This window comes from Coffea arabica, chromosome 2c, assembly GCF_036785885.1.
Source record: "Coffea arabica cultivar ET-39 chromosome 2c, Coffea Arabica ET-39 HiFi, whole genome shotgun sequence".
NCBI classification, from domain to species: Eukaryota; Viridiplantae; Streptophyta; class Magnoliopsida; order Gentianales; family Rubiaceae; genus Coffea; species Coffea arabica.
The window spans coordinates 31,065,016-31,088,294 of NC_092312.1; the positions used below are offsets into that span (position 1 = coordinate 31,065,016).

General features: G+C 35.8%; 2 protein-coding genes across 4 annotated transcripts; one reads left to right on the forward strand and one right to left on the reverse strand.

The window, feature by feature from the left end:
- On the reverse strand, positions 1–3,904 carry LOC113724255 (uncharacterized). The gene is made up of 6 exons (XM_027247176.1): positions 2,951–3,904; positions 2,553–2,700; positions 2,271–2,469; positions 862–2,200; positions 550–693; positions 1–423 (listed from the first exon to the last, which is right to left on the reverse strand). Exons 1-6 carry the CDS (start codon positions 3,902–3,904, stop codon positions 1–3), a joined length of 3,207 nt encoding a protein of 1,068 aa, XP_027102977.1.
- A 13,044-nt stretch (positions 3,905–16,948) lies between these two features.
- Positions 16,949–21,843, forward strand: LOC113727180 (L-type lectin-domain containing receptor kinase IV.1-like). Of its 3 annotated transcripts, none has more exons than XM_027251199.2 (3): positions 16,949–17,470; positions 19,037–19,191; positions 19,336–21,843. In XM_027251199.2, exon 3 carries the CDS (start codon positions 19,619–19,621, stop codon positions 21,638–21,640), a length of 2,022 nt encoding a protein of 673 aa, XP_027107000.1. In that variant the 5' UTR covers positions 16,949–17,470; positions 19,037–19,191; positions 19,336–19,618; the 3' UTR covers positions 21,641–21,843. The 3 variants fall into 3 exon arrangements, with proteins under 3 accessions (XP_027107000.1, XP_071931792.1, XP_027106999.1); XM_072075691.1 differs by having other exon boundaries at positions 19,113–19,191; XM_027251198.2 differs by lacking the exon at positions 19,037–19,191.
- The last annotated feature ends 1,436 nt before the right edge of the window (positions 21,844–23,279 follow it).

Sequence of the window (23,279 nt, forward strand, 5' to 3'; positions counted from 1 at the left end):
TTATTTTATCAATAAGCTGCTTGCAATCTGATTCGAACACCACCCTTCTCTAGCTTGATGTTTTGCCATAAGCATAGCAGTTCTTAGAGCCAAAGCTTCCTCCTGTTTAGCACTTGAGCAACCTGAGCTTGGCACGGGCCAGGCTCTCAACACATTTCCAAAACAGTCCCTAGCAATCATCCCCCAACCAGCACTGTCTGTCTTCTGTTGCGCTGCTGCATCAGAGTTTATCTTAACCCAACCTCCCTCTGGTGCCTTCCAACCCCCCAATCCCTCCTTTCCTTTAGTCCTAAAGCTACCCGTCCCCCCTTCCAAATCTTGAACCTCCTGGAACTCTCTCCACTCCCTAGTTGCCTTCTGCACTACTGCCATTGGGTCCATCCTTTTATCCTCAAACTGCCTCCTATTCCTTGATTTCCATATCTACCATAGAACATTCATGGTCAACTCAATTCTCTCCTAACCACTTTCCAATGCCCTGACATCCCTCAACTCCTCCCACCAATGGCCAAAACTGTTCCTAAAACACTCTAACCCTTCCCAGCTTACAGGTACTGTCTTCCAGACAGCCTTAGCATTATCACAGAAAAAGAGCAGATGTTCAATAGTTTCCGGGGACTCCCCACAGCATTTGCAAACAGGATCCCCTTTTGAGCATCTTTCTTTGATAGCAACGTTTACAGGCAACACACCCTGCAAGCACTTCCAGATAAAGTGCTTCAGCTTATGCTTTACCTTCAGTCCCCAAAGAAAACTCCAGCCTTGGGGCATGCACTTCCCTCTATAGCTTGATTCTGCTCCTCTTCTCCCATGATCCCCCTTCCCTCAAAGACTTTTAGCTAACTTGTAGCCTAATTTTACTCTAAACTTCCCAGTGCTAGACTTACTCCAGTATACAGTGTCCTTCCTCTCAAATACACTCAGAGGAATTCTCAGAATTTCCTTTCCTTCTTGCTCCTCAAACACCTGAACAATCAACTCCTTGTTCCACTTCCCCTCTTGTATGAGATCACTAACTCTAAAAACACCCACCTCCTCCCTTCTTTGAGTTTTAACTCTCCCATCTTCTGAATTCGGAAGCCACCTATCATCCCATATGCTGATAGATTGTCCATCACCCACCCTCTTCCTTAGCCCTGCTTCTAAAATCCCCATTGCCCTCAGTAGGCTTTTCCAACACCAAGAGTCAGTACCATTGCTTTCCATCTTCCATAGAGAGACCCCCTTGAAGTACCTAGCTTTGATAACCTTACTCATTAACAGATTTGGCCTGGTTAAAATCCTCCATAGTTGCTTTGCCGACAAGGCTAGATTATACTCATGAAGATCCCTGAAACCAAGGCCTCTTTCAGCTTTCACTTCAGACAATTTTCCCCAACTGAGCCAATGAATCTTCTGCTCATCTCCTTTTTGACCCCACCAAAACTTAGCCATCTCTGAGCAAATTTTCTTACACAGATCCTTTGGCAACAAACAACAAGACATTATATACGTGGGCAGGGCCATTATAACAGATTTAAGCAGAACCTCCTTCCTTGCCTGACTCAATAACTGCTCTTTCCATTCATGCAGCCTCTCCATAGCTTTATTCCTGATGAATTCAACTGCCTGCCTTTTGGATCGTCCAATGGGTAGAGGTAACCCCAAATATTTGCTGTGCTGAGCAAGTCTCATTCCCTGCAACTTCCTCATAACCCCCTCCTTCAGTCTACTACTACCTATATTCCTGCTAAAGAACAGAGAGGATTTCTCTACATTTACTAACTGACCAGAAGCTTGTTTATACACTTCTAGAATCCTCATTTTCTGACTAGCTTCATCAACATTTGTTTTACAGAAGATCAGGGAATCATTTGCAAAAAACAAATGAGATGGACTAGGAGCCCCCTGAGCAATCTTCAAGCCAGTCAACCTTCCATGTACCTTTGCTTGGTTTAGCAAAGAGGAAAACCCCTCAGCACAGATCAAAAGCAAATAGGGAGATAGAGGATCTCCCTGTCTCAACCCTCTTGTTGGCTTAATGTACCCCCTTTTCTCCCCATTAAAATTAATAGAGTAGGTAACACTAGATACACACTCCAGCACCCACTGAATCCATTTTGGACAGAATCCCATCTTCATCATCATTTTAGCCAGGAATTTCCATTCTACTCTATCATTAGTCTTTGACATATCTAATTTAATAGCCATGAAACCATCCCTGCCAACCCTCTTATTTTTTTAAGAAATGAATGCATTCATGAGCTATCAAAACATTATCCAAAATCTGCCTTCCAGGGACAAAAGCAGACTGGGAATGACTAATACAAGCACTCAGGACTAGTTTGAACCTATTGGTGAGCACTTTTGAAATGATTTTGTAAAGGACATTACACAAGCTTATAGGTCTGAAATCTAAAATGGAACTAGCAGTGTTAGTTTTGGGAATCAAACTGATTAAAGTTTCATTAACAGATTTGAGCAAATAACCTGAATGAAAAAAACTGTCAACTGCACAGACAATGTCAGACTTAATAACTGGCCAAACTTTTGGAAAAAAATTGGGGACATACCATCTGGTCCTGGGGACTTGTGTGGGTGCATTGAGAAGATTGCTTTGCTGATCTCTTGCTTTGATACATTCCTGGTAAGCTCCCTATTCATCTCCTCAGTGATGGTCTGTGGAACACCTTCTAGTATCTCAGCAAAGCCCTCAGGATTCTGAGAAGTAAAAACCTGCTGAAAATAATCAGTGATCTCTTGGCATGTTTCCTTCTCATTTTTACACCAATCACCAGACCTACTCCTCAAAATACTAATCCTGTTCCACCTCCTCCTACCTGACACCTTTGCACGGAAAAACTTGGTATTTCTATCCCCCTCTTTCAACCAGTCCACTCTAGCCTTCTAACTCCAATATATCTCCTCTTTTTTTATAAGCCTCAGCCAACTTCCTTTTCAGGCAAGCTACCTTGATCCTATAACCATCACTTTTTAGTTCCTTAGCTTCCTTTATCTCCTTCTTCACTTGCTCTATCAGCTTTTTTGAATTACAAAAACACTGCTTGCTCCAACTCAATAAGTTCAATCTGACCTGTTTTATTTTCCTCTGAACCTTAAACATCCTAGATCCCCCTTGCTGCTCTCCCCATGCCTTATCAATAACCTCCCCTATATCCCTATGTCCTAACCATCTCCTGTCAAACGTGAACCTCCTCTCTACTAGTTTTGTATCCAGTACCAATAAACAATGATCAAAAGCCTTAGTTTCAACATGAGTACATTTTGCCTTCTCAAACCTCTTTATCCCGCCTTGACTACCCAAAACTCTATCAATCCTTTCTTTAACCTCTCCCTCACTACCCCAATTATTACACCAAGTCCAGGGAACTCCTTCAAAACCTATGTCCTGTAATTCATTGCTATTTATAAAGGAGTTAAACTCCTGGAAACTAACCTCAGCCCTGTGCCTCCCTCCCCACTTTTCATTATTTGATGTAATATCATTCAAGTCTCCCATAATAGCCCATGCTTCTCCCCACAGACAACTTCTCCTAGCTATGACCTTCCACTGTTCCTTCCTAATCCTAACATCAGCACTAGCATACACACAGACACACCACCATTCACCACCTACTTCCCTATCCTCTATTAACAATTCTATAGTAAAACTTGAGAACAACACTTTTTTAACTTGCAATTCCTTCTTCCAGAACACTGCCAAGCCACCAACCAAACCCACAGGATCAACAACAAATAGATGATCGAATTTTATCCATTGCTTCACATTATTCAGATAGCTCTTTTTCTTTTTTGTTTCTGATAAAAATACCAATGATGGAGAGTGGAGTTTTATAGACTTCTTCAGATAGGGAACTGTCAAGGGGCTCCCTGCACCACGACAGTTCCACATCACAGCTCTCATTGAGCATGTGGAGCCGCATTAAGGGTGGACTCCATCCCCTCACGGAAAGCTATCCGCTCACACCACTCTACTCCCGTTTTGCACTTTTTCTTATTTTCCTTCCCTGCCTGCTCCTCCACTTTCCTTTTCCCTTTGCCAGAATCACCCTCATCCCTATTAACCTCCACCTGTGGCTTCCTTTTGCTAACCTCCAGTACCAACCTCTTCCAACTCTTACTGACCTTGTGATTCCCTTTTCCCCTCCCCCCCTTTGTCTCCACTTTCTTGTTATTTTCCATCATCCCATGAGCCCCCATACCCTCCCTCCTTATCTTACTTCCACTTTTCTCACCATCAATCCACGTAAATCCACCACCTCATCTACTGCATCCTTCCCTGACCTGCCCTCCATCAGCTCTTTTTGCCCTCCATCCCCCCAAGCATTCCCCTGGACAGTTTTGTCCCCCCACCCTTCCTTCCCCACACCCTCATCCCCCTGCTCCCACATACTCCCTACCTGCTCCCCTATTCCTATAGCTCTCTCCTCCTCCCGTCTGCCCCCAGCCTTTTCCCCAATATCCTCTCCCACTCCCTTATAACACCCATCCTCCCCCTTGTGGAAAGCCTCTGTATACGTAAGCAGCAACTTGCTACCAGTATCCCTACCATCCCTCCTTCCCTGACCTTGAGTTATGGCGTTGGGTTGAAAAGGATAAAATTGCAAATGCAATTTATTTTCCGCAAGTTATGGCATTGAAAATGTTGACTGTTTTTCCAGTACCTGATACACAGTCTTTTGAAACTTGAACCACCAAGTGAACTGGCTAAGCTTTCGGTTCGCAATTTTCTCAGTTCAATCAGTTCAACCAGCCAGTTCATTGGTTCAATATTTTTAAATTAATTTTTAAAAATTAAAAATCTGAATAATATGGTATTCTATTAAAAGAACATAAATATCCTTGAGAAAATACATCCCACAATTGCCGGAGTATTAAACAAGGAAGAAGTAAAGGATAAATGACAAGAAATGGAAGAAAAAAAACATATTTTAAAAAAATAGCACATAAATGATAAATCCATAGTACAAAGCTAATATGATGTATTTAGATCTAACCTTGAACATGATTACAACTCCAAAAAAAAAAATATCTTGCGAGAAATAATAGTAGAAAATGGAAACATGCTTCACTTCCTTTTTTTTACCCTAACCCTCTCACCTTTTTTTACCAATCTATGAATCTTGCCTACTTTCACAGCATCTTCTTTAACGTTCCAGGACCCATGAGCCGATAGAGCCAAGTATTAGGATCAAGACAGAAAACAAGAATAAGATTTGTCCACTTGTTCACCCTGGCTTCAAACAACAAAGGCCCATTATTTTGCTTTGCACCCTTTCGTCCAATGTTTTAACACTTCCACAAAAATGTCAGAGGCGTTTGCTGAAAAAAAATTTCAGATGAGCTACTGTGCAAGGAAGAGTTAAATCCTATAATTGTTTCATCGTGTGCACAAAGACAATTTCAGCCAAAAACAAAAAGATAGCTTCAGCCCAAAAAAAGCTAATTTCAACAAAATAACTGAAGTAGTGTCCACCTCATATCGAATCTTATTACCTTCCAACAAAAATCAGGAAAATCAATAAATAAAAAATGAAATTGAAAAAAAAAAGAGCAAAATCAGAGAGTTGATGGAAAAACATTAACCTCGGCCAAAATTAAGAAAAACCATGTCATGATGTGGCAATCCAAAACCGCGAAAAACAAGAAAAACAATAATCACAGCAAATTAATTAGCACACAAGAAATATAAAAATAAAAATCGTAAAAAAGAAAAAGGAGATTTAAAAGCTTTGGTTTCCATGGAGCCATGGAGATTGCAAACTAGAGAAAGGAGATAAAAGGTTATAGTCCTAAGGAGAAGCCATGGAAATTGTGTAAATTTGAAATAGTAAAAAGAAATTGGAGCAAAGCTAGAGAAAAGAGAGAAAAATAGAGGAGAGAGAGAGAGGGAAGTCTGACAGCTGAACTTTAGGAAGCTAACTTTAGGGTTTACAACTATGACTTTATGTCCTTTAGTCGGGTTATTTTGGAAAGATACAAAAAACGCAGGTCACAGTTCGATTGGATTTTTACTGGTTCATCGGTTTTGATTGGTTTTTTGTCAATCCTGGCTTTAGCATTGAATCGGATCGAAGGCATGGCTGGTTCGCAATTCAACCAATCAAATCAACCGGTCTGATATGATTTTCAAAACATTGGATACACACAATCAATTTATGTACAAGGAAGCAATGCATGTTTTATGCATGTACTATTTTTTCAAACAAATCTTTCTATATATAAAGCATGAAATGTGAGTTTAGTGTTAAAAGTTTCTATCATCTGGTCATGGGGGGAGAAAGGGATGAGGGAGAGGAGAGGAGGAGTTGGGAGGGAGGGAGGGAGGAGAAGAAGAGGAAAGAGGGAGCAGGAAAAAAAAAGAAAGGTGCTGCCATTGCCATCACTAGTAGAATGCAGACCTGCAGTGGTGGGTTGAGGTGGGGTAGGAGGAAGAAAAAGAAGAAAGGAAAGAAAGGAAACATTGTGTGTTTGAGGTTGTGTATTTTAAAAAATTTTAGGGTGTTTAGAAGGCTACTTAAGACAAAAAATTGTTTAGTCTATTAAAAACATGTCAAAAAAGCTCGCCGACCAAACGGAACCCAAGATTTAATTCTATAGGAAATGCAATTCCAAGTTAGAAAATTTTTTATTTATGCCTCTTTCATTATTTCGTCATGTTATTTATCTATTTGCTTGATTCTTCTTTTGAATATCCTTTTTTGCATATAAAATGCAAATTTTATCGACGAAATTGTTATAAATTATCAAGCACAATTTGATTTACATCATAGAATATATAATGGCAGGATATATATGCACTCGAAATAGTAGATCCACAATTTAATTATGAATAAACTGAAAAATGATGAGATTTGTCAGGATAGATGCAAGGTTCAAAATTTTTTCAAATCTAATAACTAGATAGGAATAAATTTAGATCTAATACAAAGAAAAAACTATACAAAAATCTCACTAGAAACTCCTAGAAAAATAGAAAATTCTCACTAGATATTCTTAAGAAAACCAAAGAACTCTCACTAAGAAATTTTAGAAGAGACTTTCTGACAACATGGGAGGGATCCTCCAGAAGAGGAAGGTCTTTTCGTGAAGAGAAGAATAAGTAGAGAGAACTTGGGGAACAGAAAAGTAAAGAGAAATTAGGAAAGAATTTAGTATGTGATTCTTCCTTGAAATATCTCGCTTGCTGTTGTGAGTCATAAGTGTAATTGATCTTAAAGCAATTTAATGCCTTTTAATTAAGCCATTGGACACCAGTGTATGACATTTTTTTTAAGAGCAAAGAGTCTCAATGACCACTAAACTATTTCTTTCGTCTACTTTTGATCATCAAACTATTTTTCGTCTTAAGTCAGAATCAGTATGCCTATGACCATTTTTTCAGATTTTGCTCTTAATTTAGAAATTAAATTGAACACATGCAAATCATATGCCAAAACCTAAGAGTAAATATGTCCATTGATTTTCTTGACTTATAGACAAAAGATCTCAGTGGCAACAAAATTGTTCTGGTCGTACAATTTTAATCACTCAATTAATTTTTTATTCAAAATGGCCACTCAACTTACAAATATGTATATTAATGGCCATTTTGTCCAAATTTGATGTTATCCCTAACAGAATGAATTGCATGTGCACACACACCAAAGACCATGGGTAAATTCGTCCAAATAGATGAGACAAAAATCTTAAATAGCCATTTAACTATACAAACAATATATTTTAAGTGATCTTTCATTCAAAATGTCCACTCAACTCAGAAAAAAAATAGTATATTAGCAAGCTTTCATTTAAATTTTTTCATTATATCGATTATTTTCATTTTCATTTTAATTTTAGAATTCTTGGAAATAATTCACAAGAACTTGAGCATATAATTTAGTATTTTTGTAAAAATTTATAAATTAGAATATATTAAAGAAACTATTATAGATCTTTAATTTAAAAAATATAAAGCTCTAGAGGAAAAAAATCTAAAAAATTGTCCTTATTTTTTGGTACAAAAAATGAAAATGGAGCTCACTCCATTAGCATTGCTAGAAATATTTGATGGAATGACCACGAATATTCCTATTTTTTTGGTAAACAAAAAATTGTCCTTATTTTTTGGTACACAAAATGAAAAATGGAGCTCACTCCTTACAAAATTGTCCTAATTTTTTGGTGCACAAAATAAAAATGGAGCTCACTCCATTAGCAGTACTAGAAATATTTGATGGAATGACCACGAATATTCCTATTTAAGAGTTCAATGACTATATTGAAATAAAAAATATTTGAGTGGTGAAAAGTGTACAAGTAGGATAGTTTAGTGCACGCTGAAATTTTTAGATTCGAATTAAGAAGTTCAGTAAATATATTTACCCTTAGATTTTGACACGTGAATTGCATGTGTTTGGTTTATTTTGTAGATTAATGCAAAATCTGACGAAATGATCATGAGTATACTGATTAGTTAGTTGAGTGGCTAAATTGAGATGAAAAATAATTTGATGGTTAAAAGTAGATGCAAGGAATAGTTTAATGGCCGTCAAAATTTTTACTTTTTTTTTTCATTTTAAACTCATTTACATTTATAAACCGTTTGGCATGAAAAGAACGTGAACAGCTTGTTCAATAGTTCTTCTCTTGATTAACATCTCACTGTAGAGATTCTCAACTACACTACTAGGGCTGGTGATTACATGCGAAACCCAATAATCAGCTCAACTCATTTCAAAGGTTGACTTGGGTCAACTGAATGATTAGTTTTAGTAGGTTGGGTCAAGCAAGCCCCACAAGTTTTATTGGGTGGGTCGGGTTACTCTCCTTGGTATCCATTATCCAACCTGTTATTTTTTAATAATATTTAAATTCAAACAAATAAGAGAAAGCTATCTGTTTTTAGTATTCGGTTTACTTTTTTACAAAAGATTATGTGTCCGAATTTCACTATCGATGTGAGGGTGGTATTAGTGGATAATCTATAAGAATCTTTATAAGTCATCTATGGTCTTAGAAGCATATCTTGACCCATTGTGATAATCGGAACCGAATCCACCCAAACTTTGATTTATACAAAAAAAAAAAAATGCTGTCTTTAGTATTTGGCGAGACTCCATCTTGACGAGACTTGACGAGACTCCATCTCACAAAGTTTTAAAGCCAAGCCACCACTTCCACTTACTGAACTGAATCTCACACCTGATTCTTGGACTAGCCATACTATCACTGTCAGGAATTTCACAGGCGTTTGTTTAGATATCACCTATAAATTAATTCTCAAAGTTATAGTTTGGTTTTCTCTACTTTCTTCGAGTGTGCTAACTTTGTTAAATCAAGTTGTTTGAGTGTGCAAATTAAAGGAAAAGGTCAAGTTGTCTTATTAAAGCCAATGGAAGTTATTAAAAGTTTAATTCATTTATTTTGCAAACAATAGAAAAAGATATTATGAATTTTTTTAGCGAACAGAAAAAAGTTATTGGAATTTGGAAGTAAAAATAGTGGAAGTTATTGAAAGTTACTGAACTAGTAGTTATCTTTAATAGATTTTTATTTTTATAAGGATAATATTGAAAAACTAAAAAAAGATAAAAAAATTTTAACACCAGATTCACGCCTCATGCTTTATACATTGAAAGATTTGTTTAAAAAATAGTACACGTGTAAAACATTCTTAATGCCATAACTTGCCAAAAAATAAATTATAATTTACAATTCTATCCTTTTTTGCCCATAAAGCATGTGTAATAACCTCTATTTTATCAATTAGACGAAAATGTCTTTATGCCTAACATCAATTTAGATGTTGTTCAAAGAAAAGAGGAAAAAAAATTGTTTAGATAACTCCATTTGCTTGAATTCTATAATTCTTCAGTTCAATTTGGTGTTTCCTTTGATTGCATTTCTACATGATTTGATTTGCTTTTACAAAAAGAATTTCTGCCCTTATTTTATCCATCAAAGCAATTTAAAAAGTTGGTATGTGTAAGTTTGTATATGTGAAAGTATGTTAGTATATGTTTTGGTATGTCTGTGTATGAAAATGATGTATTTCCATCAAAGAAATTGAAAAATTGATTGTGTGTTAGTATGGGTGAAAGTCTTCTAGTGTGCGAAAATTTGTTTATATATGTGAAAAAATTATTTTATATGTGCAAATACGTGTGAAAGAGTATTATATATCAAAATATATAAAATAATATGTTGAATCATATCTGGATCATAAGTTTGATTGATCCAATATGACCCAACCCAATCTATAGTTGGGTGGGTTGGACACAACCTATTTAAATATAAATTCAATACCTTTTTTTTTTTTGTCAACACAGGGGTGTCCGGATCAATTTTTACGGGCTCGACTAATCCCCTGCGGCCCGGTAGAGGAGGTCCCACTCTACTCCGAGTACGTTAACAATGGGACTCGAACCCTGGACAAGTCAGGAAAATCGCCATACCCTAAGGAGGAGGAGCGGACCGTTCGAGCTATCCCGTAGGGGCAGAAGACCAGCCACGTAAAGTGACAAGTTTTTGTGGGAGGCAGGGGTTGAACCCCTGACCTCCAGCATCACTAACTTGTCCAAAAAATCTCCTAATCCATCCAATTGCTAGTCTATACACTACTTATGCTACTTTCCGTCGTGTTACAGAATGAATATTAAACCAAAAAAAAAAAAAATTAACTTCTTGTTGCTTTGCCATGCAAATGCACTGGTTCCTTATTGTAGCCTTCATTGCCCAGCAGTATAGTCGACTCTATAATAATTCTTATGCTTCAATTCCATAATTTGATTAAAAAAGGCTTCAGTAACCAATAGTGTTCCTAAACATCACCTGATGTAAAATACTGAACTTTAGAGTTTCCAATTTTAAAATTTTTTTTACTGGTCAACTTCCAATATGTAAACTTTCATATTTGCTATCTAGTCAATGACATTAAAGGAAAACATAAATTGATTGAGCAGCAATCATGATTTCACTGGGTCCGGTCTCAAGAAGTATTGTACTCCCTAAAATGCAGTTACAAAACTAGTGGGTTTTATGCCAAACATCTAAATTGTTCATTGAGAATGGCCGTGACTCTCACGAGGGTTAACTTTCATCTATTTGAATAGCGGAAGTTGGCAGAATGATCAAGATAAAATTCTATTATGAGTTCAGTGTGCTATTTGGCATAAAAAAATAGTTTAGTCAGTCACCTATAGTAACCTACTATTAACTCTATCATAAGAGATGCAATACTTGAGAATATCTGTCTTGCTTTATTAGGTCAACACTGTATTGATATCAATTAAGATTGTGCATAACTTAGTTCACTGTGTTAGAATTGTCAACCTTAACGAATCTCTTTGGAATTTCCCTCCTGATTTTGTAAAGTAAATCGTGTTTGATAATTTTCAGCAATTCCATTAATAAATTTAAGTACCCCTTGTTTATAAAAAAAAAAAAAAAAAAATCTGTCCTAAGAAAATTGAGGAGGACAAAATAGTAATTAACTGCAAGGAAGTCATTCCATATGATGATGTTCAATGAACTGCATCGAAGAAAGTATAAGTATGCCCTTTGCCATGATTGTGGTTTTGAGGTCTTTGTCGGTGGAAAAGAATCAGGACTTCAGCTTCATGTTCTACTGATCGATCTATCATTTAAATAAGATTTAGTACGTATTTTACTAATTTTCACCTCATCGATCTATCTTTCGAAAGTTGGATTTAACCCTTTCAACTCTGATAGATTCCATATCTAACTTCATTTGCAAAATTAGGATTGTTTTAAAGTATCGATTGAATTAATGAATTAATGTCTGAATTGTACTTTTCGTATGAGCATGCATCAGTCCAATTAGCTAAGTCCTATGTCTATCTATTAGACTACATTCAGTATGACATTTTTATGGATTATCTTGAGTTCATACTTTTTCGGTTTTATGGGCAAAAATAGGCAAATTCAAAATAAATTTAAAAAACCCAACCAAAACAAATCACCCATTACACCTTTTTAATTGTGTGTGTGTGTGTGTGTATAAAACTTATAAAAAAGGTGAATGTATTTTGGGTTGGACCCTCAAATGCCTGTTTGTTTATGTTAATGAATTTGAAATATTATTTAATTTTGGTTTGTTTATTTGATAAACTAAATTTAGAAGAGTTTTTATCAAGTTAAACTCGAATCAAATTCATGTAATTTGAATTTCTTAGATATAAGTTTCAAATCATGTGCTAATTGAGCCAAATTCAAACTGAATTTGAAATTTTACCCAATAAAAAATATTATTCATGTCTGATTTGGTTAATTGCCAAACCAAAATCAAAATGAGTTCTCACACAACCAAACGCAATTCAAGTATCAAAAAACTTAGTTCATCTTTAACACGTGGTTGGGCGTATAAATTGGCTTGGTGTTGGGGTAAACGTGTTTAGAAGCAAGACTAGGTTGAAGCCCCGAACTCGCACTACATAGCAGTCGAGACTGGAGAATTGCTTTCATTTCCTGCCCTTTCTTCCAAGGTATGTGTACTAGGTGCAAGCCAATTAAACGCAATAGTGTTATAAAATTAATAAAATGAAATACTACAATAGAAATTAAAGAAGTATTAGAGAAAGGAGTAGAGAAAGGGATAATGATATCCTTATATTTTAACAAGATACAAAAATCCTCCCAAAGGGTCTCAATGTACCTCTATATATAGGCACTACAAGATTAAAGGTACATAAATCTTGTTAAACATCCATTACTACAATAATATGAAGAAACCTATGAAACGGTTTCTCCACTACATGAATGGATTTATGAATTGTAACTTCTATACATAAGTAGCCATAAAATCATGAATTAATCCCCTTGGGAATACAAAGGGACATCCACATTTTTGTTATTTCATAACACTCCCCCTTGGATGTCCATTACACAAAGAATATGCCTCGTTAAAACCTTACTAGGGAAAAACCCAGTGGGACCAAAAACCCTAGTGAAGGAAAAAGAGTACACTATTCTTGTGTAATAATTTCTCCCCCTGATGCAAACGTCATTTGAGATCTTTTAATCGTTGCATTCCAATACTCTTCACCAATTTCTCAAATGTCACAGTTGGTAATGCCTTGGTAAATAAATCGGCCAGATTATTATCTGATCGGATTTGTTGCACATCAATTTCACTATTCTTTTGCAAATCATGAGTAAAAAAGAATTTTGGTGAAATATGTTTCGTCCTATCTCCTTTAATATATCCTCCTTTCAATTGAGCTATACAAGCTGCATTATCTTCATATAATATAGTTGGAGGATTTTCTTTTCCGGAGGATAACCCACAATTCTTCCGGATATAGTGGGTCATTGATCTTAACCAAACACATTCTCGACTGGCTTCATGAATTGCTATTATTTCAGCATGATTCGATGAAGTGGCGGCTAGTGATTGCTTTGTAGATCGCCAAGAAATGGCTGTGCCTCCATATGTAAATAAATAACCAGTCTGAGACCTTGTTTTATGCGGGTCGGATAAATACCCAGCATCAGCATAACCAACCAATTCAGGTTTGAATTTATTTGAATAAAATAAACCAAGATCTATTGTTCCTTGGAGATAGCGAAAAATATGTTTAATACCATTCCAATGTCGTCTTGTGGGCGAGGAACTAAATCTTGCTAATAAATTTACTGCAAATTTCTTTTAATGATTTCCGCCAAACCAAATGGGCGTACGTTCACATGACGACATCTTTAGTTCCTCCAAAAATTTTCCAATATTTTAAAAATCGGATTAGACTGGCCGATTCAATAGGTCGGACTGCAAATCGGTCAAGTCTCTACCCCTTTTTACTACTAGTGTTGATTTATATAAAAATCAATTAAAATCGCAAAAAAAATATCGGTCGCGCCGTTCAACCCGGATTGACCCATAAACCACGATTTTTTCATTTTTTCCTTTTTTTTTTAAAAAATGAACGTAAAGTTTTAAATATAAAACTTATTTGTTGAATCTTTTGTTCGTAACCCTGATTTCTAAAAAAGTAACCAAATTCTCTCTATTTCTCACCCTCAAACTCAATGATTGCTGTTTTCTTTTGTAGTTCTATTAGATTTTGTTAATTTCAGAAGTTCCAATACATTTTGTTTAATTTCAGAATATGATTGTGGTTTGTGTAGGATTTAAGATTTTTTCCTAGTAGGTACAATCGAGATGAATTTATTTGTTTGAATTTACAATTTTAAAATTTGTATTTAAAACTATTTAACTTTTTACCAAGTAATGTCTTAAATTGATATATGGGATAATCTTATTCTATGTACAAGTGTGTGTGTATGTATGTGCATGTATGTGTGTGTATATCATCGAACAGGAATTGAACCAATTTGATCGGTTGAACTTCAATCCGGTCATTTCATCAGTTCAATTAATGATTCGAGTTTCAAAATATCGCTAAACTATGCTTAGGAGTTTGGACCGTTTCTGAAAGTCTTTGGACCGAGGCAGACTTTGCTTACTGGAATATAATGAAAATTCTACAACAAATAGAAAAACAAGCAGAGTAACCACATGCATGGCATCTTCATCGCTTTTCTAAGTTTTCCATTGACAAGCCATTGGAACAATAAAAGTTATTGTACGTTCCTAAGACCCGTTCCCACCCTCCTGTCAAAAACAGCAAACTTGTGAAGCATTGTCACACTAAATTCATGCATTTTTGGTTTTGCGATGTGGCTTGTGGATTGGAAAATACCATACTAAGGGACATATGATTAAATGACAGAACAAATTAATGGATAACTCATATCCTTAATTTTAGGAATTTTTATATTTGTGTCTATCGTTTAGGAATGTCAGTGATTTAGAGTGTCCTTTTATAGGTAGCACTCTTGTGTATTACCTTAATTCCATGTAATTCAAAAAATTGTCAGGGTTAATTTTTTTGTGTTAACAGGTCCAAATTTTATCGAATTACAAAATAAGAGTTTTCTTTGAACAGACTTAAGTAGGCTGTAGTTTTATGATCCTTAGTGTAAAACGAAATAATTGAACTTATTAAGCTATGGTATCTTTTTATTTTACGCAAAAGATATAACTTTCGCCTTCAACAAAATGTTGAGTGTTGACTAACTATATAGATAATGGATCTCGTGGTTTGTCTTTCCTCGTGAAGCCTAGAACTTTGATTAGTATAGCTCAATGAAGGAAAAGTATAAGAATAAAACACAAATTGATCAATCACAAAAGATTCAACCGAAGCCTTTGAATAATCACAACAAACTATTTGACAAATTGAATATAAGTCAAATAGAAATGGGAACGCGGGGAAGGAGCAAGAAAGATATGGGAGAAGCTCAACAATTAGTTAATCGATGGACCAATTTTTCTTAACAAGAAATAGTCAGACTTGAAGTCCTTAAATAAACACATAAAAACTATAAAACCTATTTCAATACTAATAATTAAACACAATTCAACTCTATTTCCTAAACTAATTTTGATACCAACTCTAAAATAGTTACCAAATATTAAATCTAATTCTAAAACAACTAAAATTGACTTGGTTAAATTTTTTTTTGTCAACATTATCTCTCTTAAACCAAGTTTTCAATTGTAGTAATTTCTAATGCCATCATGAGTTTCAATTGTCATTGCAATCTCTATAGTAGCATAACTCACATGGAACTTTAATTTAATTTTCATCTCCATCTTCATTAGTGGAAGTGCTGCTTTTTTTTTCAAATACAAAATAGAAGAAAGGAAAATAAAAATAAATAAATAATAAATAGAAAATACCAAATCTTTAATCATTTGCAAATATCATTATAGGTTTCTGAACCAAATCTTTAACAGTGTTTTTTTGTTTTGTATCTAACAATTTATTAGTTTGATTTTAACTTTTTAATATATATCATTAGTTTTAATAGAAAAACTAGTTGACATACTTTAATTCAAACTACAAAGGGACTATGTGATAAAGTTTCAAATCACACGAGGATAAAAAGTAATTTACCTTATTAATAATGCTGTTCTTTTAATATTTCACCAAGTGAACTCTGGAGTCTTGTGGCTTTCCGAGCCTGATAATTGTACAGAAGGAATTTAAGAATCGTGGAATCCTATGTAGAGAAATTCCTCCCTTCATAGTACAGGTCAGTTTTATGACAGCAGAAATGGAGACGAAGGACCACAGGAATTGGGGTCAAAGACGCGAGATTGATCATCCGAAGACTACTGTAGACACGTGCTGCACGCAAACGGGTTGTTCCTCCAGCACTGGCAGCCACCATTGTGGGGACGTTCATTTGGCAGTGTTATTAAGGTGTATATGAATCAGCTGCAAATTATCATTTGGGATACTCGGTAACATGTTTTTTATATCAATTCAATGTCACCTATAATATTACGTCAAGTGTTATGTTATTATTTACATTTTAATTTTTTAATAATTCAACTTGATTTGGTTTAACACAAGTATAATTAAAGTTATTGTTTTCACAACAAATGAAGAAATGGGAAGAATAAAACCACATACATGGCATCTTAATCGCTTACCCAATTGTTCAATTGACAAGTCATTAAACCAATTAAAGCCTTCAATGATGATCGGGTCTCATTATCCCATTTATTGCAACCAACATTATTGAAAAGGGCCAATTTCACTTGAACAACTTCTTAATCGGATAAACATTTGGAGCACGAATATCATCCCTATTACACCTACTAAGACACCTTCCCACTCTCCTATCAAAAATAGCAAACTCGGAGAAGCATTCCAAATTTTCTGGAATAGTTTTACGAAGTAATTGAACTTATCAAACTTTGGCATCTTTTTATTCTTCGCAAAAGATATGACTTTGGCCTTCAACAAAATGCTGAGCGTTGACTAACTATATAGATACACCATTCAGTCTCTAATGAATATTTGATTGTGATGCCTAGAACATGAAATATATATCACAAAGTTCGTTGAAATATGATCATATATTGTTAGCTGCCTTTTGTGGAGTTGAACCTACAACTCAAGATCAATTTGCGTAGATATTATCATGTTAAGGGCAAAAATGCTCCAGTGGTTCTAAAACTATTATGAAGTTGAACTTTTGACCTTTCAACTATTTGCAAACGAATTAAAACGTATGCTTATAGCCCTTATCATTAAGAATCATCGTCATATGACTTCATTATCAACAGCCTTAATCACCTAAACCAGAGACCTCAGCTTCCATTTTGCACCTTCCCTTAAACTTCAGCCACAAAAATCTATGGACCATTTTCATCTTTTCAATCTTTATCTAATCCAACCTCCAGAAGTCCTCCAATCTTAGCTTTAAACTCTTATATTCCATTCAAATTCAAAAAAGGAAAAATCAAGAAAGGAAAAAATAGAAAAAAAGGCCAAAATAAAAAAAAAAAAAAAAAGGGACAAGAGGAAAAGGAAGAGCTGAAGTGCAAGAGTTGCCGCTGGTCGTCGTTGGAATCCACCACTATCTGCCGAACCATTATCAGAATAGCCCTATAAAGGTCTTTCTGCCTTCTATCCCAAATTTTCTTTTAATAATTTCAAATGTTTATATGAATCACATGCCAATTGCTTCTCGTTGCTCTTGATTAGCATGCTTATTTCCTTTTATCATTTTGTTTTATCTTTTGAAAATTTTGGGTCAACCATGACTCAAATTGAACTTGGACCTGCTAATCTTTTTTATGCTCTCAAATTGTTTGAAGAAATGACCAAAAAGAAAATTTTAGTAAAAATTTTGGGAGGTAATTTTTATTTTGTCTTTTTTTTTCTTTCCTGTTATTTTGCAGTAATTTTGTAACAATTTTAGTGTATGAATTGTATCTTGGTGTGTGTGTGAGAGAGAGAGAGAGAGGCAACTCCGGCAAGGTTATAGGCGATGGTTTTCGGCGAGTTCCTGAAGAAGAAGTAGAGCTGCAATGATAAGCTCTTAATCGTTAAAGCATCAAGAATTGAATTCTATAATAATTTGAGGGTCATTGGGACATGTCGCGCTCTCATATTAATGACAGACTTTTCAACGTCATGACAATAAATACCAAAATCTTTAGTTGTTAAATACCTAAAAGTTTTTGCAGTTTTTTTTTTCCCTGAGAAACTTATCCATTCAACCACGAGACTTTCAAGACTAACAAACCAGAATCCAGACAGCTAAATTAGAAAGAAAGGAACAGCTCTGAATTTTCTTTTCCCTTCTTCCACGTAGAATACAGTGAGTCGGAGTTACGCTGATCAGTTTTGAATTTTCTTTTCCTTTCTTCCAAGTAGAGCACAGACAGAAAATCATTTAAACTTTGGAATGCTAAGTTCAAGTTACAGCTGTTTCCATGGAATGCTAAGTTATATATAATTCAAGAGAATTCAAAGATTCTCGAATGACATTAATTATAATTCATTAATTTAGTCAAATTTTGGTTAGGAATTTATGAAGATGACAATAGCTGCGATTGTGAGAATTGTAAACCACTCTCAATCATTGACTTTTCTTTTACGTGTATCATTATTCTATATTTTTATCCCTTTCTTTTAGATATTTTATTGCTAGATAATTTTCCGATTATTTAAAATCTCAAACGATATAAATTTGGAGGGAGTGTTATATTTGTGTGTAATTTTCAAAGTTACAGAGGTTAATTATTTTGGTTATGAATAAGGACTAATTTCATTTTGGACCTTCGAACTTGTACCCTATCCTCATTTTATACATTAAATTTTAATTTTAGATACTTTACGCTTTAACTTCTCATATTCAATCCATTGAGGATTGTATGCACAACATATACCTCAACCACTCTACTGAGTCATAGTGTATTTACCACTCTAACAGTGTTATCGATTGGAATTAGGTGGAATAAGTCTGAGATATTAGAGTGCAGAGTGTTTAAACTTAAAATTTAGCATGCGATGTGAGAATCACAAGCAAGTTCAGGGTACAAAGCCAATACCGTTCTTTTAATCTTCCACCATGTTAACTCTGGACTGGAGTCGTGGAATCTGGTCCGAAAAGATTTTAAGAGTCGTGGAATCTTATGTACAGAATCTCCCCCCCCCCCCCCTTCATGGTACAGTTTAGTTTCACTACAGCAGAGATGGGGACGAAGGACCCCTGGAGTTGATTGACTATTTAAAGCCTATTGTATCTAGGCGCGTACCCACAAACGGGTTGTTCCTCCTGCATTGGCAACCATCATTTTGGGGACATTCATGTGGTAGTATTATCAAGGTACACAGGAATCACTGGAAATTTCTAATGTTCTAGATGAAAAAATCTGACTTTTAACTATTTAAGTGATACTAAAAGCTTCTCAGAATGTGATCTCAAGATTGTATAGATTTGTCACCATAGGGGAGTAATTCTTTTGTGCAGATAATGCAGTCACATTACGATGTACATGACAGTGATGGTTTTCTGATGGACTCATGATGGTGATTGGAAGAATTAAAACAAGCTTCGTCATTAGCGTAACCATCCAATATTTCCAAGGGCCAATAGGCCTGGAAATCAGAATCCCTTGTCCAGGTCTCTTGTTAGAGTCCATCAATACCGCGGATTCCATATTGACAAATGACAAGCAACGAAATTACTTAAACCATCATCGAATTTTGGAGGGATTTTCAAGCTAGTATGAGCATTCAGCCATCAGCTAGCCATGTTGGTTCTAATCAAGCTTATACCACTTGTGGTTTCTGCTCTAGCTGGCTTTGCATCTTCCCAGGACCTTAGTATCACCTACAATGGATTCCGATCCACGAACTTGAGCCTGGACGGCTTAGCTCAGCTCACACCAAATGGCGTCTTGAAGCTAACTGATGACACCAAGGAGCAGCAAGGTCATGCCTTCTTTCCTAATCCTGTCAGCTTCAAGAATTCAGCCAATTCCTCTGCGTTCACCTTTTCCACCACCTTCATCTTTGCTATAGTGTCTGAATACCCTACTATGAGCGGCCATGGAATTGCTTTCGTGATTGCACCAAGAAGAGGCCTTCCAGGAGCTCTTCCTAGTCACCAACTTGGCCTCTTCAATGAAACAAACAATGGAAAACCGACCAATCATGTCTTTGCAGTGGAACTCGACACAGTCCAAAGCAAAGAGTTCAATGATATCAATAATAACCACGTTGGGATTGACATCAACGGGCTGAACTCCACACTAGCAGCTCCTGCAGGTTATTATTCCAATGGCAACGGTGTTGTTCAGAACTTGACTCTTGCTAGTGGTAAAGCAATGCAAGTTTGGATCGACTACGATGGAACAGCTAAGCATATAAGTGTCACATTAGCTCCAATATATGCTGGTAAACCAAACAAACCTCTTTTATCTTTACCCAATGATCTTTCACCAGTATTAAATGAAATCATGTATATTGGATTTTCATCATCTACCGGTTCTGTGCCGACATCCCATTGCCTTCTGGGATGGAGTTTCAAGATGAACGGTGTGGCTCAAGGGCTTGATCTTTCTCAACTTCCTAAGCTCCCGCGAGTTGGACCTAAGAAAAGGTCCAAAGTATTAACAATTGGTTTACCTATAATTTTGATTGCTTCCCTGTCAATTGCAATCTCTGGTGTAATATATCGTGTGAGAATTAAGAAGAAGTTTGCAGAAGTGCTTGAGGATTGGGAGCATGAGTATGGTCCTCACAGATTCAAGTACAAAGATTTGTATATCGCTACAAAAGGGTTCAGGGACAAGGGATTACTAGGAAGCGGGGGTTTTGGTAAGGTATATCATGGCATCCTGCCTAGCTCCAAACTTGAGGTTGCTGTCAAGAGGGTATCTCATGATTCCAGGCAAGGAATGAAACAATTTGTGGCAGAAATTGTCAGCATAGGCCGGTTACGCCATCGAAATTTGGTTCCACTTTTAGGTTACTGCAGGCGGAAAGATGAACTGCTATTGGTTTATGAATACATGCCAAATGGAAGCCTGGACAGATTTCTATATGAGCAGCATGAGAACACCCTGAACTGGAGCCAAAGATTTCGAGTCATAAGAGGTGTAGCATCTGGATTGTTTTATCTACATGAAGGATGGGAACAAATAGTGATCCACAGAGATGTAAAGGCCAGCAACGTCCTGTTAGACAGTGAATTGAATGGAAGATTAGGAGATTTCGGGCTTGCCAGATTGTATAATCGTGGAACAGACCCTCAAACAACTCATGTTGTTGGAACATTTGGATACCTCGCGCCAGAGCATACTAGAACTGGCAAGGCTACAACCAGAACGGACGTATATGCCTTTGGCGCCTTTTTGCTTGAGGTAGTTTGCGGCAGAAGACCAATAGAACCACACCCCCCAACAGAGGACGCCATTTTGGTTGATTGGGTATTTTCTTGCTGGAACAAAGGGCAATTTCTTGAAGCAGTTGATCCAAACATGGGACTTAATTATGTGAAAGAGGAGGTGGAATTGGTCATGAAGCTCGGATTGTTGTGCTCACAGTCAGACCCCATAGCAAGGCCAAGCATGCGTCAAGTTGTTCTATACTTGGACAGCGCCTTGGCACTGCCAGATTTAAGCTCACTTGGGATTTCTGCCAGTGGCCTGTCTTTTGCAAGTCAGGAAGGTTTCGGTGATTTTAACTTATCATGTCCATCTTCGATGGACAAGCCATTTTCACACGCTTCGTCCTCTGTTGCAGAATCGCTACTATCTGGAGGTCGGTGATTGAGGACAATGCTTTCGGTTAATTATTTTTTCTGGAGAATTATGCAATTGCTGATCAATAAGAAACTATGGCTCTCTGTCACCCCCCCCCCCCACCACCACTTTCTGTGGCTCTGCGTTTAGTTTGGCATTAGGGAGTAAGTGGTGTCCCTAAAGACCGAAAACTAGCCATTAATGAGAATTTAGTAAGTTTAAGTGTGGAATTGGTAGATAATATTGTGCAGTAATTCATTCATAACAAAACCTATACATCACCATCTGTTCATCTTCTTTGTCTGGAATGTATATCCAGTCATTACAGTCATCATCATCACAACGCTTAAGAGCTACCCTCAAACTTAGCAGAAATACCTTTTTTTTTGGATAGTTTATAGTCTTTACCATATCAGTACTTGCTTGTGAATTTATTTTTGACCATTTAAGTTAGGTTTTGGAGTGATATCTTGGAATTTTGTTTTAGTTCGCGTTTTCATCAAAATAAACTTAACAGTAGAGCAATTTTATAGATGAACAATGGCCTTAAAAATGAGCAATTCTGATTGGAATTTGGGTTTAAGTATAATGGTCAAAATAAAGCTGCGTGTTAATGCTTCAATAATCAAATTGTGGAAAATTGTTCTTTTGGAAGCGTGGTGAACTAGTTTGTATTTGTCAAAATCAATTATGGCCAACGACATCAACGTATTTTTGTAAGTGTCATTAAGACCATAATGAAAATGAAACTTTTGTTTTATTTCTAGGCAAACATAATATTGAGATTTTTTTTCTGAACTTGATTGCTGAATATTTATTCCAAATGGGTTTATTTGACCTGATTATACTGCATCAAGCATTTTTATTGAGTTTATCAAATTCAAAGTGGATTCGGCCCCAAAAACATTCTAACAATACAAATCTAATAATGATTAACCTTACGATAACTAGAATTGTGACAACCCGAAATCCTGCATGTTTTTAGTTGTATCTTTTATATCTGAATCGGGTTTTTCATTTTCCCTAATCCGGTAAAAAATTAGATCGGATTTGGTTATTACTTTTACAGAGCCTTGATGTGCATGAGCATGAAGGGTTCAAGAATCTCTTCTATTTTTTCAAAATTTAAATTTGTATCATACCAAATACATCTTTTTAGTAGAATATGGTATATCAGATATTAATATTAAGAGTAAATTTTATATACACTGTCAGTGTATACACTATCACGATTGGATGGATGACATGAGCAAATTTTGAATTTCAATTCAAATTTTGCACATTGTCATATATTTAATAGTGATAGTATATACACTAACAATGTATATAAAATTAATCCTAATATTAATTATAAAAAATTTGAACAGAAAGTAGATCTGTTTGATTAAAAACAATTATTAACAAAAATTGGGAACCTTTTACCTTTACCAGGTGAAAAGAGATGTAGTTGTGCTGAAAAAACAATTATCTCGTTTGTATGATAATGATTCCTTTGGCATTACAACCTCTACGACAGCGACGCTGTGCATAGATCAAATTGTTTCATGGAATGAATTTCACTTGTCTGTATACCGTTGTCAACCTTTCTGACTTGCTTTGATCCAATAAAACCAAGGTCGAAAAGATTGTTCTTTTGGAACTGCAGTGAACTGGTTTGTAATTGTCA